General features: G+C 38.1%; 1 protein-coding gene across 1 annotated transcript in view; it reads left to right on the plus strand.

Annotated features, from left to right (window-relative positions):
* The window catches only part of ST6GALNAC3 (ST6 N-acetylgalactosaminide alpha-2,6-sialyltransferase 3), a 215,864-nt gene extending 209,810 nt beyond the window's left edge, over nucleotides 1-6,054 (plus strand). Inside the window, exons 4-5 of the mRNA XM_032192727.1 lie at nucleotides 784-891; nucleotides 2,474-6,054. Of these exons, the coding sequence (XP_032048618.1) occupies nucleotides 784-891; nucleotides 2,474-2,660 (295 nt within the window). The 3' untranslated portion in view covers nucleotides 2,661-6,054. The remainder of the gene's footprint in view (nucleotides 1-783; nucleotides 892-2,473) is intronic.
* The last annotated feature ends 11,381 nt before the right edge of the window (nucleotides 6,055-17,435 follow it).

The raw sequence follows: 17,435 nt of genomic DNA on the forward strand, positions 1-17,435 counted from the left end.
ATATGGGTGATTTTTTTGACTCCCAGTCTGCCATTGGTAATGCTTGTGTGCGTAGAGTGAACAAGATTTGGTCTGTAATTAACAATGCGCACATTTGCATACATAGCCAGTATGTGACCAAATCCTTGCAGATAATACTTTTGGACTGATTTAATGGGACTAGTTATTTGAGCAAAGGTTATCAATTTGGGCAGCATCCTCTTGTGCTTTTTTCTCTATGTTATTATCTTAAAGAACAACAGCACAAGTTTATGTAAAGGGATGGACACAAAGTTCTGTTTTTCATTTACTTGTGTTCAATGGTTTTCTACCAAAATGGCCTTGAAAGTTTCATCTCTGTGTGAATTTTCTCACAGAGGATAGCCCACTGCAAATTCATATTTTGCTTGGGGAAGAGGATAGTGCATACCCACATGCATGCAGCAGAAACCCTGCCTGTAGTTTGCTTTCTGGCGAACTTTATCTCATTTTACACACTCTAGTAATTGTTATCTTTTGGTTGTACAAATAAATAAATTATTTTACATCTCATGGGAGATGCATTGCTTCACTTCATATATTTAACATGGTATTTTTTTCTGTGGACAATAGCTTGAGGCCCCATGCTGGCAAGAATGAGAGCGTATCTATAAATAATTCAATATAATTCAAAATAATTGTATGGTTTTGACAGATTGTCAAGTTGCTTAATGCCTTTTGTCCCAGGTAATAGATTATATTTCTTTGATAAAGTGTGGGTAATTTCTCATTGCAATTTGTTTTGTGTATGTTGTATTTTTACAGAGTCCAGTCAGGTTCATATCTCAGTACGGGTTGGTTTACCTTAATTTTGGCTATGGATGCCTGCTATGGAATTCACGTCTATGGGATGATAAATGACACCTACTGCAAGTAAGATCACAGGAAATTATTTTCATGCATCTACAATTCTGATGTCTTGTCAAAATTTCACAATTGATTTTAATATCATAAATCCAAAAAATGGATCAGGCAGCCATTTCCCAATGTTTTGCATTGATGTGACACTATATTGTCAGCATACTTAGTACTGATATGACATTTGTTGTTGGTAAAATAAAAATATTTACAAAGTCTAACATCAGATGTCATAAGGAACTATTTTTAATCAAAGATCTTTTGCAGTTTCTGAATTAGCTGGAAACCAAGTATGTTCCTATTCTTTTGACAGAATGTACTTACTTTACTGCTATAGAGGAAATATTAATATATTAGTTCTCTGAATGCCAAATACACCTGGAAGTGAAAGAAACTGATTAGTCCTGGATAGTTACCTGAAATTACATTTCACAACCACTGAGCAACCTGCTTGAACTTTCTAGGTTATATATGGCTTGTTTTGAGTAGTAGGGGGTTTCTAATTAGATAATAAAACAAGTCCTGCAAGCTTTATCACAGTAAACTGACATAAATTCCAACCAACTACTGTTAGTGACCTTACAGTGACAATGGATTAATTCTATTGTCAGAAGTATAACTCCAAACACAATTTTTAAAAGTCCAAGTTAAGTGCTTTAATCTACAGGATAAGGTAGCAAAATATAAAATGAAACTATTCTTCATTCACAAAAGCAGGAAATGTCATAAACAATATATGATGCAAGTCCAAGTCTATTTTTCTGTACCTAGGCTGGTTTAAGTCCTGCATGTAACCAGTTCAGGGGTCCTCAGCTCCTAGAGTAATGTCTTCATGCAGATGCTCACTCCATATTCTGTGTCACTCCAGCGTGGGAGTCATTCCTGGCAGACCACCCCCCCCAAAAAAGAGGCATTTGAGTCACAGCTGTTTAATTAGGATATCATAAGAGTAGAGAGACTTTTCAGAACTTGCAGATCCCACTGATTGAGTCATCCAGATGGAACGAACATATGTTGTTCTTTGTTTATGAAAACACAGTAGGTGCCCTGAGATGAGGAGTGACAGGACTAAAGTTGTCCTCACAGAGTTCAGCTGAGCTGTCATTGCATAGCCTTGATGTAAAACCAGCTAATGGCATGATAGCACTTCAGTCTGTTGACAGCAGATAAGGATGAGTTTCCTTAAAGCTGCAGTTCTGCCTGCATCACCTCCTTGTAATGTATATTATTCTAACATTAATTAGCCAGTCCAAGAACCGGTTGCAAACTTGGGACTACTTCATGAGAAGACTTTGCTTAGGGATAGAGCCTCCTGGACTGATTGCTCCTCAGAGTCAACTAAAACGTGTGGTACCCATAAGAGCTGGCACCTCAGCTCCTTGCTGACTGATAAGATGAGTATACGTCAAGAGATACGCTTAGCTTCATTTTCTACATCAAAATTCATACAAGTCATGCTGTAATGAAAGCCCTTGTGCAATTTAATTTAGCAAAGGAGCTGAGATGCCAACACATGGAAGGGATTTCAGTGAATTCAACTGCGGTATATAATGTTTTTCTTGAAAATAATACTTAAGACTATCTTTTCTTTCCCTAGGTCAGAAGGCTTTCGTAAAGTTCCCTACCACTATTACGAGCCAGGAAGAGATGAGTGTGAGGAATACTTCCTGCATGAAAATGCTCCATACGGAGGCCATAGGTTTATCACGGAAAAGAAAGTATTTGCTAAATGGGCCAAGAAACACTCAATAGTATTTACACACCCCAACTGGACAGTGTCTTGATAGTGGTTTTCTTAACTCTCCCTTAATAGCATAATATTACAAAAATGTCTCAGTTTACAATAATTCTGCTTACATCTGGCAGGCCTTTCTCAGCCTAAGTAACACTAAACTAAAAAGTAGAAGACAAAGAAGGTGATGGTTCGGTAAGCAAAATTGATCAAACTGTGGAAGGCAGACACATGGCTTGTTATTTCTTAGGGTTTTACTCCACATAATGCACTTTATACTTTAACTGGATTTTACTTCAGTAGTTAAAGGTGGATGAGATTTCCTGTATATACAGGTGCACACAGAGAACATGGTGGTTCTTTAAAACTTATTCAGTATCTTAGTTAATTAAAATTTGTATTTGCAACTCATTTGCAGTACTGATAGTATTGCAGCACTTGTTCCATTTGCAGTATGGAGAATTTTCCACAAAGGAAATATGAAAAAATATACAGACCTCCAAGGTCTGCTTGTCTTATTATGAGTAAGCAAATGTTAAGAAACCACCTAAATACATTGATACATGTGAGCACTTGCATATGCAGTAAAATTAGAGATGAGCTAAACGTGGTTCTTGAACTGCACACAACTTTCCACATTTTTTTCCAGCAACACTGGACTTAGCAAAGACTGTGTGCTGCAGCCCACACCAAACCTTTGGCTGTTGTAACTATCCTGCTGTCAGGATACACTGTGTTAGTGTAAGGTTGGCACATGAACATCTCCAGTTGTGCCTTTGAGTTGCTCCAACATCCAAATACTCGTATTTTGACAGTATTGCCCTTGCAGCCATAACAACAATTCCTCTCTCCACTTCTCCATCTTTAAAAATGGGGACAGTATCTATCTACCTCACAAGGGAATTGTGAGGATTAATTTAAGTCCATAAAGCACATTGCTGATAAAGAATGCTACGGCATTTATTCTTAACACAAAAGCAATGGTACCTGTCATTTATTCTTGTCTGTTGGGTATTTGAAGAAAGTGATGGCATGTCTGGATATGATGGCAGATTACTCTGTGTGTCCTCGTTCCTACTGAGGATAATTTGGAATAGTTCCCTCAGCTTGCATTGCTTCAAATGGAGTTGAAAGAACTAACCACCTCACAGTGTTATCTACACATCAAGAAGCAGTTCAAGAATTTTAAAATATACTCATCTCTAGTTGAAATATGTGTTTCCAAGCTTATTCTCATGGAAAGTTTTCAAGTGCAGCAGACTCATTCTTAATATGACCATAATTCAACTAAGCATGTGAGTTTTATTTAAACTATATTTAAATTAATGCTTTAAGTTTAGAATGTGTCCTAAGAATATTTTAACATCTGGAATGTCAGATTCAACACTGTAATAGCCAATACTGTGAACACTTGAAAGAGTTATGTGTGGAACATGACACACAGGGTTTACTCATGCTACTTTAACATTAAACAATAGGAAACTTTGTATGCTTTTGTAAATCATAAAAAGGGGAAGTAAAAAAGATATTTTTACATGTAAGTATTTGTATACTATTTCCTATTGTATATTTGTACATATAAATCTATATTTTATATGCTCATAGCATATATATATATATTCTCATCATCAGCTGCAACTCTTATAGGATAGAGACAAAAACTCTTTACCAGTGTTACTCCTCCTGATCATTGGTTACTCCTCACTGATCATTGGTTTCCTGTTCCTGTTGGTAGGTGATACTAGGGTATAATCTCTCTTGCCCTTTGTATTTTCTACTGTAAATGCAGCTTTCTGATTTTATTTTTAATATAGCTCAGCTTTCACTGCTTACTTTAGTGCTTTAAGTGTTCGTGCTGGTTAGACAAAGGCTGGGGCCATTCCTATGATCGTGGATCATAGGAATACCTATATTGAAATACAGGCTCTGTTCCACATTCGTGTGACTTGATATCTCACCTTCCTGCTTGGAGAAAGAGAACAATAATACTTTCCTACTCCCTGTCTTGACTGACTTTCTTTTAAGCTCTTGAGACAGATATTCTCATTTGCAATGTATTTGTATAGTGCCTTGCAGAAGAGGTGCCCAACATATCCGAAGGCTACAGGCAATGTACAAGCAATATTTTTAAAGTGGCTGTTTCTTGTCCCTGGAGTTTACAATCAATCGTAGGCTAATACAGCATGGGATGAAATCCAGAGGGGAAAGGGTCATGGATGCATGAAGGGTTCTAGTAGCAAAAGACTGTGAGCTAGATTTATTGCTATATGCATATTCATCTTTTCAGTTTAGATGGATGGCTGGATAGACAGAAAGCTAATAAGGAAATTGTAATGAAGGATTTGAAGAATGCAGGGCACACAGAAAAAGGGACAATGTTCGACATATTTTGTACAGGGAAACATAGGACAACCTATAGCTCCCCTGTGAGAAGAGGAGGTGAAAAAGAGAATATCAGTTGAATTGATCTTGTGTTTAGAAGGTATTTGGGTTAAGAGAAAGTTACAATGAAAGTGCTGCACACAGAAGTGCAGTTGGGCTTGGACCCATGAGAAATGTTCTTACAAAGCATAGACTTTATCCCAGCAAGCACAGCATAAGGATTCTGCCTGAGTTGTGTTTGCATGCAAGACCATTTTTAAGCCTGAGATTTTTTTTTAAGACAATTAAGGCATGCCAAACTACCATGAATGTGTTGTAAAATATGTGCTTCATCCTGCAGCTCTTTGTAGAGTGCTTGCATGCTGTATGAAACAGTATCTTGTGCTATGGCTAGCTAAGAAATATGTAGCTCTAAGAACAGCTAAATGTACAGCAAAAATGAGAATGTCATTAAGAGTGCAGTTGTCACAGAGCAAAAGTAAAAGTGTTGCTCTCTGTTTGTAGAGGGGCTTGGATTTGCAGTGAGATCCACTTTTAGAAACATTGCAGCAGACTTCATTCACAGTAGAGGAAATGAACATCAGTTCCCTTATTTAAATGAGACTGTCTTTAGCATAAACTAAACATATTTGCATGATTTTTATTATATGAGTAAGGAACTGTGACCGCTGTGTTAAAGATAATTCTACAAAGAAATGACTTTGTAGGAATTTGTTAAAAATCAGCATTGTGGTACTGAAGAAAAAAAATTCAATGCTTGGCTGTGCGGTAAGAAACCTTGATGATTCACCTTCTGAGAGCAGTTAAGACATCAGCTGAGAATCATTTATTAATTCTTTGAAATAAAACCTACTACAGTTTACCTGAATGTAATCAGATCCTAATTGCTTATTCATTCAGGCAGTCCTATTTTAATCAACTAGTTATGTGTATAAAACAAGCAGGGAGTTTACCATGGGTTTTCAAAATAGATCTTCCCATTGCTGCTAATAGAGGGATACTTACAGATGATTTGGCCTTTTTTTCCCCATCAGTCAGCTAAGTAGTCATCAAATATTTCTTTTGTAATTTAGTTGGTTGTTGAAAAGACACTTTTAAAAATATACAATTTTTGGCTTGCCATAGCCTTAGTTTTGATAAAAGTTTAAATTTTAATATACTTTCTGTTGCAGTACCGTCTGATTTATATTTTTCCAGAAAAAAAAAAAAAGAGGTCTTAAATAAGAGCAGAATTTTTCTAAATCTTTTTGACTAGCTAATTACCAATTCATAGTTAATTAACTGAATAATGAAAAAAATTATTTTTGTTTTCCAAACAGATACAGCAGACATGATCCCAACCTTCTCATTCCCCCCAGATGTCCAGATCACTTCCCTCTTATACCGTGGCCTCTTCACAGAAAGAAAGCAGTAGTGTATCCAGCCGAATTCCCTTCCCATCTGGGCTGGGAGGCTCCATCTGCAGACTGCTTATATCAGTTACAGCAGTAAGCAGGAAGGGCTGAGGAAGAGTTCTACTGAGGAGCAGATGGTGTTCCAACTTCTAAAAAATGTCCCTAAAATGTTTGAGGAGTGGAGTACCATTGATCTCTCCTGCAAATACTTTCCCAAATACTCTGTTTCTTAGTGTGCCATTAGCTCCTATCTAGATATGTTGTTCCGCTCCCCGCTGCTGATTACCAGTGAAGAGAAAATGTCTTTTGCAGGGAAAGGCAAAGGCAAATTCCATGTAGTCAAAGATGTCTATATAAGCACCACCAGGGAGGTAGAAGTCAGCCTGGCACAACTTCAGTTATGTGTAGAGGACCCACTTCTACAGATCTAGGAATTTCTGAGGACTCAATTCAAAAGTAATGGAAATCACTTTGGCAAGTTCAGACCCTGAGTAGAGCAACCATCCCGGTAAAATTTTTGCACTCCAGGGTACTGAGGTAAGCAGAGTTTTGTCTGAGAAGCACCACGTGCACATAATGCATTGCATAGTTGATGATGTTAAAGAGGAGCCCATCCAACACAAGGAGGGCTGATGCAGGCAGTGCTCAGTCACCTGGTAACGGTCCAGACAAAAGTAGGGCCCTGCACAAAGAAAGCTGGCAGCAGAATACAAATGCTCAACCAGAGGACATGTCCAGGTAAGTACAAATTAAATAAGTAATCACTCATGAATTATAACTGGATGGTGTTCTTAGCAAGTAGAAAATCAGAAGCACTTCCCAAATAGATGCTTAAATGTTGCTGACAATATTTTTCTGCACGTTTCATAGAGCACATGTCGTTAGTGGTGCTTGAGCAAGTCTGAGGCTTGTTTATGAGAAACCTTAGGGGTAGCCTTAGGAGGGAAACTTGGTGTCAGTGCCAAAGGATCACACAGGAGCTGTCTGGGGGCATTTCTATGTACCACATACATCGGAGAATCGTGTATTTACTAAAAAGGGCTGTTTCTCCTGACTAGGCATAATTAGCTCTTTTTGAGCAGAAAGTGTTTCATTTTCAGCAGATGTGTCTCATTCTGTTCCTTCTTTCCTGGGAGGATGCAGAGGAATGTGACTTAACCATGGGGGAGTGAAGAATGATATGGTGAATAAATAGCCAGCTACCAGGTTCATATGTATTTCTCTGTCTGTTGTTGTGACATATAGCTAATGACAAAGCAAAAAAACAAGCATTTTGTAAGCTTTGTATTGCATAACCCACAAAAGTCTCATGTGTGTGGTCTGCGCTGGAGTCTCAGGCAAACCCTCCAGAAACAGGCTGAAGGAGAAAGAGGCAGTCTCTCCCAAGTGAAAGGGAAGGCTTCTGTGTAATGCGTGGCATCCCAGGACCCACTCCTCAGCTTTTGTATGCTCATGTAGCCTCAGCTTTGGGTCCTTTCCAACCCTGTTGAATTATGTATATTCTCCAGCTGACTTACACAGCCCCTGAGCTGCACAAAGTCTGCCCCGTTCCCTGCCTTGGGTGGGGCCAGGGGACTGTTGATGCTGCACCAGGGCTGAAGAGCAACAGGCAGGGACACTGTGAAGTCAGCAGTGACCTCACTGGGGGCACAGTCTCACCTCAGGTGCTGAACAGTTTTTTGAATGAGGTGTGAAAGAGCTCACTGGGGTTTGGTTATTTATTTAATTTTTTTAAGGTTAACTCACAAAGAATCACCATTTTATGGGTGTCTAAAACAGCTGATTTCACATCTTTTTTTTGCATTGCTTGCTGCTATTTCTGGGAATTCATGAAGATATGCAGCTGTCAGCATCTGCCACTGCTGTCCTGATTTACTGGCCATAAAGAGATTGTAAACTTGAACTAATGCATGTTCTAACCATGTATTGTGCATGATAGCATGTTATATATTTTATTCTAACACTGTAATAAATAACGTAAGTTGTGTGTAGATGTAGTTTAAGTAGCAGAAGTAGTGCTTTTTCTTACTTTCATATCATGTGTTGTCCAGAGCACTTCGCTGGAGCTCTGTGAGTGCCATTAGCAGCTGGCAGCATATAAATTGTTGAAACCAGTCAGGAAGTATTTACTAAACTTGACATTTTTCCTTAGAATATCAGAAATAGTTAAACTTGTTTTCATGAACCTACTTCAGTGCTCACAGTCACAATTTTGTGTCCTGTTATAAGGAAAACTTCACAAGTGTAAGGGAATGACTTCATTGACACAGGTAGTGTTGAGATGCTGGCAGGGCAGCAATCACAAGTTTTGATATCTGTGGCATCTCTTTAATGGGAATTGCACATGTAGAAGAGTAGCAAAGATGCCAGCAGCTTTTTCATATTGTTGCTGCTGAAAATAGTATTTCTGAGGATGGCTGGAGCAAAAAATTGGGTGCTCACTGCTCTTTTGGCAGTTAATCTGTCCCCTCCTCACACACAGACTCTCATACACATCTGCAAACATGAAGAGTGCCTACAGGGAAAGCCTTTTTTTCCAGATAGTGGCAAGTCAGAACAAAGAAGACTAATCTCTTATGTGGCAAACATAGGCTGTAGTACTTGTTGATTCATGTTTGTTCTGTATGTTTTTGGAGCCTGTGTCTACATTAGTGAGAAATGAGCTCAGCTGGATCAGCTCTGTAGCCTGAAACTGTTAGTGCTAAGTACTTGATAACCACACCATACATAGTCTCTAGTTTGGTCCCGTGGGCTGAATGCCACATCTTTTAGTTTTATCAGAAAGGAATCAAGTCCGTGGCCTGAGGAACGCTCCATCATGCAATACAAACCTTGTTAAATGGGGCTACTATAATGGTCTGCCCCTTAGGAAAGTGAAATTTCTATTAGCCCATCTTTTGGATAAATAGAAGCCCTTTGGGTTTTACTTATTTATTTTTCCCCAGTCTTTCCATGAGTTCCCTCTTTTCATAGGTATTTTTCTTTCAAGTATGAGATCTGGTCCCTTCTGTCAGGTTATGGGAGATGAAAGCTCTTGACTCCTCCTAAAATAGCATCCAAATGTGGTGTAGGACCATGTAATCCAGTATGGGTGCAACATGGAAAGTTTGATGAAGAGTTAATTGTGATTCCACTTGTGGATGTGGTTTTAGCATGAACATGTCGAATGCTTGCTAATGTATCCATTGTTTTTTATATACAGCACCCCATTCAAAATTCCCTTCATCATTTTTCCAGGGTATTTTTTGTTGTTGTGGCCTTCCAGTTATATCTGTATATGTGTGCACATATGCGTGTATATACAGTATACAATCCTTTTTCTGTTCTTATACAGTTGCTACTATATGCTTCTAGGAAAATGATGTAGAAAGTTCATGTTATGCTACTTATTACATGTATTCTTTGGTTGCCTTTTTGTAGTGCTGAACAGTGTATTCATAGCAGATATCATTGTAGACTTAGAAAACTTTCATGCAATTTATTTTAGATGTTTTGCCATGTGCTACATGCTACTTAGTTTTTGCTCTCACTTGGAGAATGTGCTTCTATGTACTTGCTAAATTGTGCCTGGGATATTTTAAAGATATGAATAAATGTATACAATTTTCCAATATCTCTTGCTGGATATGTTTTATCTGACATAATTTGTGTATAATTTCGTGCTAAGCACTTTTATTCTTATTGATGTATATGCCACTGTAATCATATCTGACAGTTCACTGAACTCAAAGAAAACAAGATCTCTGTTCTAGAAAGTATTATACTCTGCAGCATGCAAACATGAACTATGCCTAAATTATTTCTTAATTGACATTATGGATATCTAAGGCATCTATCCCAAACATACCAAGTAATTTTGGGAAACCAGCTCACAGAACCTACACACAGAAGAACAAGAAATGTTTTCGTTTCTTTGTGTAAATGCACCTGCACACACACACAGAAATGGAGATTTGTAGGAAAAGTATATTGGATCCCATCCATAATATTACATCCTTCCAGCACTCCCTCAGACTGCAGCACTTTCAGAAGTCACGTCATGCAAACCCTTAGTGGACATTCACCACTTACCTGAGAGACTTCTGTGAGACTGAAGGGCTGTGGTAGAGCTCACATCTCCTGAAAAGTTGTGAAGCTCGACTTGCAGCTAGCAAGTTGACATGAGCATGAGTGGGACCTACGTAACTTCTCTTTCTTCAGCAGACCTGCTGAAGGTTTCTACAGTAGCAAACCGTAACTACATTAACCTGATATTGTCCAGCTAAGACTGTCAGTAAAAAGCAACCAGCTTCGATGGATAAATTTTAACTTGGTCTATATGTGAATTAAACATATATAGACAGACTGGGTCTGTGAAAGGGTTGGAGATTGCAGGTATGTCTGTCAGCATTGGCATATGTAATGCAGCAACTGTGACCATCTAATTTTGTCCAGATTCTGGTACACAGGTTCAATCCTAAAATTGAAAAGCATGGCATAAAGATTTGTTTTTTTAGAAACTGCTATTTTGTCAGCCACTACAATGAGGGGAAGGAAAAAGAGAATTTCTATGGTAAGACTAAAACTAAATAAAGGGAAGAAATGCCATTCACATGTTCAGCTTTGAGGGTCCTTCAATTCTGATATGCTGCCAAGGGGCTTGTTAAGAATTTGTGTGTTATTTTTCAGACATACTCTCTGAATATATCATAATATTCCCTTCAGAACCATTTCAGTGTGAGCTGTGAATACATACTAATAGCATGATGAAATATGGATTCATTTAATCCTTTTTCCATGCAGGATAGTTGGTTTTGTATATTGTTCATGAAGTGCATTCATACCTAATAGTAGCAGCATGGGGTAAGAATGCTAATTTATTCAATTATTTGTCATAGAACCAGACACTCAGATAAAAAATAGTGTAATTACAGAATTATCCCCATTAGCTATTTTCAAACCCTTATGGAATAGCCAGCCTATCCCCCTGAAGTTTTTGTTCCTATGGTTTTACATTTGGATCTGATTTTATTGACTTGTGCCAGCTCTCCCAGTAATCTGTGTCAACTAGTCTCAGTGAGCCTTTCTTTTTATTACTGAGCAATCCCTTCATGACTGAGTCTTCTACAAACCTTTGGTTTTTCTTCCGAATTGTTGATAAAAATGTTAACTAGAGTATGCCCACGCAGCCATCCCAACAGAATACCCGTTCTGTGATCATTCCCCATTTAAATTCAAGTTTTGAAATATCAGTTAACCAGTTTTTGATTCACTTATTGTGTGACATGTCAATTTTGTATTGTCATGGTTTCTTAACTCAAATGTCATAAATACCACATCAAATGTCATATAGAATCAAAGTATATCGAGTGTTGTGTTTTACTTGTAGTCACAACTGGGAAAAAAAAAAAGCCAACAAATGTTTGACAGTATCTATTTTCCATATTGCACTTGGAGTGACATTTAACGTATTTCTCTTCTTTAATTAGTTAGTAATTCAGTCCCCTGTCAGCCATTCCATTGCTTTGCTCCAGATCAATTTCAGACTGACAGGACTGTAATTATTTGGGTCATTAAGTTTATCCTTCTTAAATATTAACACAACACAAGTTTTCACACATCTTTCTGGAACTTTCCAAATTGTTCCAAATCTTAGGAGGGAAAAAACAAACAAACAAAAAAACCCAACAGTAATAGCAGTACAGATTCCTCAGTCAGCTCCTTTAAAACTTTTGGACACAAGTCATCTGAAGTCTCCTATGCACATATATCTTTCTTCAGTAGCTACCATTCAATGTTTTTCCATGTGTTTTTTTTTTTTTGTTTTGTTTTTTTGTAACATGGTAATTCATCATCATCCTCCTAGCACATTACTAATTGTCTGTCCTTTCCTTAAATACCAAAGACAAATACTTATTGAACACTTCTTTCTTGTCTTCATTATTCTTGACAAATCTTTCAAGTTAATCTGATAAAGAACTGTTACCATTGTATGGCTTCTGAAGGTATTTGAAAATTATCCTTAATTCTCTAGCCATACATTTCTTCTTACAAGTTGGCTACCCTTATCGAAGGAATTATTTATGTAATTCCCTACTTCTACTCCGTGTTCAGTGTTATCAACTTTCTTTCTTCTTTTCATTGATTTACGGTTATATAGAAGTTTTCATTAACCTTTTGAGATAGATTTCTTTTTATTTTTTATTTTTTAACACACGTGGCTTTCTTTCCTAATATTACAGATACTTAATAAAATATTTGTATTTTCCAATTATTGATCAGTTTTCTCTCCCAGCTGGTTCTCCTTTACAATAGCTTTCAATTTGGTAAAGTGACTGCACCATCCATAGTACTGTTTGGGTTTCATTCTCTTTTTGCCTTTTTGTAAAGAGCAAACATGCTATCATCATAGCCACTAATATTTAGTTCTTTTATCAAGTTCTTTGGTCTCTTTTCATTATCTGTGAGATAAGATCTCACATAAAATCCCCACTTTTTTGGAGAGTTTCACTTTTTCATTTAAGAAATGTTCATATATAATGTTCAAAAATTCTACAGAGTAGTATCAGCATCATGAAATTTTAAGCATATGTCAGGCAGATTGAAATCTTAGATGATAGTGCAGCTTTTTTGCTCCTACACATTAGAGAAGGTGCTAAGGCACCCAGTCATCCTGTTCTCTTCTATGATTTGGTGATTTGCAGACAGCAGCTACTATCCCATCTTGGTTTTTGTGCGTTAAGAATACTGATCCAATGCATGCCAAATAATTTGCTTTTGAGCTGTCAGTGTCCTGAAATCAGACGATGTCATTTTTTACTGTATATTTCAGCACTTCTTTCTCTTTTCCCTACTTGATCTTTCCAAACTAGTTTATAACCATTGATTTTTAACTTCCAGTTATGCAGCTCTTCCCATCTGGTTTCAATACTACCAGCTACACTGAATTAATAAATAGGTAGTTCTGATTCCTTTCCCTTTTTACCCAGACTCTTTAGTATTGATATATAGAAAATCTACTAACTTTACATCCTTGATTAATTTTGCTTTTGTCATCTTGGTTTCATGCTGCATAAGGACTCTGTTTGTTTTGCTTTGCTTCAATTCCCCTGTTAGCATTCATTTTCAGCCTCTTCCCTAGCAGATTGTTTGCCTTTTCACTGAACAGGAGACCACCCAACCTGTGCCATCCTTTCTACTGCATCAAAAAACAGATGCTCCATGTTCAGATTTTTTTTTCTTGTATCCTGTCTTCTTTTATTTGCCAGCCAAGGATAATATCCTAGAGGATCGTGCAGGCATTATTCTTCTTCAGCAACATTCAGTGTTCCCTGAATTTGTGTACGATCTGTGAGACCTCCTACGAAGCAGAGTTACTAGTGCTTAATGCATAATTATTGATGATACTCATTCCTTGACGCTGTGTATCTGCCCAATCTTAAAGACATACCTCAAATCCAGGCTGCAGGAATGCTCTACTGCTCTCTGTTATTCCTTTGCAATGCAGTCTTTCCAGTCATCTTTGTATTTCCACCCTTTCTCCCAGATCAGTTCAGATATATATGATCACTAGCTGCCCTTTTATTAAATGCAGCTTCCACCTCCGGAAGATTCTGAAGTTTGGCGTGGGGAATGAGAGACAGGGGAAAACCATCCTGTTTTAAAATGAAAATGTAGGCTGTTTTAACACATCTGCCTGGGTGCTTCTTTTTAGTGTTGCAAAGAGAAGCCAGAGCTCCGTGGAGAGCCCAATCCTGGGGCTAGCAGCTTCCATCTCTCCTCTGGATTGGCAGAATTTGGGAACTACAGACTCTAGGCTCTCAGCCAGTGTATAAAGTGAGCAGAGGAACTGTCAAAAATGAAACAGATTAAGAACTGGCTTGTTTTGTCAGAAGATTGATCAAATTCTGCACCTTTCTATGGGAGATTTAAATGACAACCAACTAGCATTCTTCACTGGGGAAAAAAAAAATCTACCAGAGAAATCCTGATTAACTCTTCTCCTGTCCAGTGGAGAGCTATCTAAATTAATTGTCTTTGACAGGTGAGGTCTGTCCTCATCTTGGCACAGCAGATAAGGTACTGGTTACAACACATCTGGGTAGCCTAGCACAGCTTTTTAATTACAACAAAAGCACTTATCACAAATGTCTTGTAAACTCAGAATCAACAGCATTTGGATTGCAGATGCTTGGCTGTGGGGTTCGATGATTTACCTGCTTAAACATTATCATGCCTTCTGTGACCAACTTTGTCTTTGTCTTCAACCCATTCTTACAGTGTCTATATTTCATCAAGACCTCCTACTCAGGCTTTTGCTGCCTTTTTTTTTTTTTCCTTTTTTTTTTTTTTTTCTCAGAACTTCAAAAAAGATGCTCAGATTTGATGCACTGCAAGTTGCATTGCTTCATCATCTTAGTGACCTGATTGGAGAAAGGTACTAAGGCACTTGATGTATGGTGGGCAAAAAGTTTGATTGCCTCCTTGTTCTATGTATTCATACTGCAGAACTAGGGAAAGAGCTATGCAAATGTGTTCCCTGAAGTTACCGTAGTAGCACTGAAAATCCTCTGATAACTAACTTGCAGGCTATGGCTGCACGGTACAGAACAAGCCCATGCCATGTGGAAGAACTCTAGACATCTCTGAATGAACAAGTTTTTACACAAATGACACTGCATTTGTTACATCTCTGTGAAGGAAAACATGAAGCAAACTGACAGATCATAGCCTCATACCTCTTCTTAAATATCTGATTTTTATGGCCTATATTGTGGGCAACAGCTTGAGCTACTTGGAACTGTGAATCGCTTTTGGTATTGTGTTGATCAATTTTGTCTCTCTTGTTCTCTCACATGATAAAAGTCTCATGAATGGTCATAGATCAAGTCACTGCCATGTGTTTTTGTTTGTTTGTTTGTTTTTGTTGTTGTTGTTTTTTGTGAAATTGTTTTGAAAGGAAGGAGAGACTGCACGGTTTATACTTGCATAACTAGCTGAAAGCTGTATGCGGTAAGCAACATGAGATCATCAAGCAATTGTGGTAGTAATTACCATGAATATACTATAATGATTTGTTGTTGTTGTTAGTTTTTCATGCTATCTTAAAAAAATCGTTTCTTTGCATCGGTACCTCAAAGATTCTTTCAAAAAAGTATGAAGCAGACAGACAAAGATACGAGTTTTTGAAAGCCCAGTTTCAATTACATGAAAAAAAGAAGCAGGAATTTAAGAAAGGCAGAGTAAAGAGTGAATATTTAAGCTAAAGATATTGAGCCACAACATTGCAGGTCTTTATATGCTGTACTTCTCATTGGCATCAGTGGTGGCACCTACTTACAGCTCAATACAGGACTTGAGGTTCGTGCTTTCTGCTTGTAAATGGCTATAAAGCACAGAAAAAAGAAAAAAAAAAAAGAAAAAAAAAAGAAAAAAAAAAAAGGAGGGGAAAAAAAGTCTTTTTCTGGTGCTGAAACCTTTGTTTTATCTTTAATGATATTTGAAATGGCAACCAGACTTAGTGATAGTTCAAGTAAGCATCAGAATGCAGTTTTTCAGAAGAAAGAGGGACAGGGAGTCAAACTGCATCATTTTTCAAGGGCAGCTTTGCAATCCTTGGGAATTTAAAAATGTGAAAAGTAGAGTATTAATTTGAGTGCAGTGGTAGTGAATGGGATAATTTAATAGCACCTTCCGCTCTCAAGTATTTCTTTCCTTGAATAGATTATTAGACAGCAAGGGTTGAGGATACAAGCCTTGAATCATGAAAGCATGTATACATGCTGAAGAGGTACTACAATGAATTATAAGCACTGTTAATAGTTTAGAATCCAAAGGGCTGATGACCTCTGCTTTTAAAAACATGTTTTAAATGTTATCATTCTACAGCAGTGTTTTCTCAACTCTTTATCTTCTAAATGCTTTTGGACACACAGACCATGGGATTAATTATATACTGCAAGCAACAATTCATGAATATTTAACATACTCATTTATACTTAATGAATAAATTTGCATTTTGACAGTGTTATTTAATGTGGTTTAAGGAAATACTGCTCATTACCTTTCAATTTTGTAGATTAGGAGAATGTAATTGGAATGATAAGGTAGGAGAGAGATTGCACGATTTCCATGTGGTTCTTCAGGTTTGTTTCCATGAGTTTCTGACTGACACAATTCTGTTTGCGGTGTTCTGGGGAGGTTTCTGTCTCTATTTCTGATCCTCCAGGCAAGGAGGCAGGCGGTGGCCAGGCATCGCCATGATGGCCGCCATTTTGTGTGTTATGTTGGCCACCTTGATGGGCGCCATGATGGCTGCCATGTTGTGTGCCATGAGGGGCATCTCAGGCCTGCGGGCCCCAATTGCCCTGCCCTTGGCCAGCCACCCCCCTTGGGGTGGGGCGGTGCCTGCCTGGCCGAGAGCTGGGCTGTCATTGGAGAAGAGCTGCGTCACTCCCCGGGGAAGGCAAGGGATTGGCTGTCCGGCACCAACCGCCCGCTGAGGCGTTCTGAAGGGGGCGACATTTCCCTCAGCAGCGGAATGTGGAGGAATGGTTAAGTGAAGTAGATCATGTGAATGTTGAGCAACTAGGAGGTCGCAAGCTAAAAAAGTATCGAACGCAGCTCATATGAGTCTGAGAAAGTACGTAAGGTCTGGGAGCTAATCAGGCACAAGGACACGATATCTGTTGGAGGTTTGGGAAAGTACTAACTGTGTTATTTCGGTCGATGGGAGTGAGAAACTAGCTGATAAAATAGAGAAATGCACTAACCAATCATGAGCTTAACTTTTGCAATATGTATGAGCTAATTATATTGAATTAGATAAAAGACGACTGAGCTATCCAATAAATCGAAGTTCACTGATCACTCATATTGAGCGTCTATGTCTTCCTTCCGTCGACAACAAATGTCCTCGCAACAGCGGAATGCAAGATGCGGTCTGCTCCGAAGGCACTCATAAAGATGTATTTTGCAAGATTTTGTGACTTTTCCCGAAGACCTGGTTCATGACAGAGCTCTCTTTTAAAAGAAGAAAACAAAAAAATGCAGTTCATCCTTAAGAAAAACCT

This window comes from Aythya fuligula, chromosome 8 (genome assembly GCF_009819795.1).
Source record: "Aythya fuligula isolate bAytFul2 chromosome 8, bAytFul2.pri, whole genome shotgun sequence".
Classification (NCBI taxonomy): Eukaryota; Metazoa; Chordata; class Aves; order Anseriformes; family Anatidae; genus Aythya; species Aythya fuligula.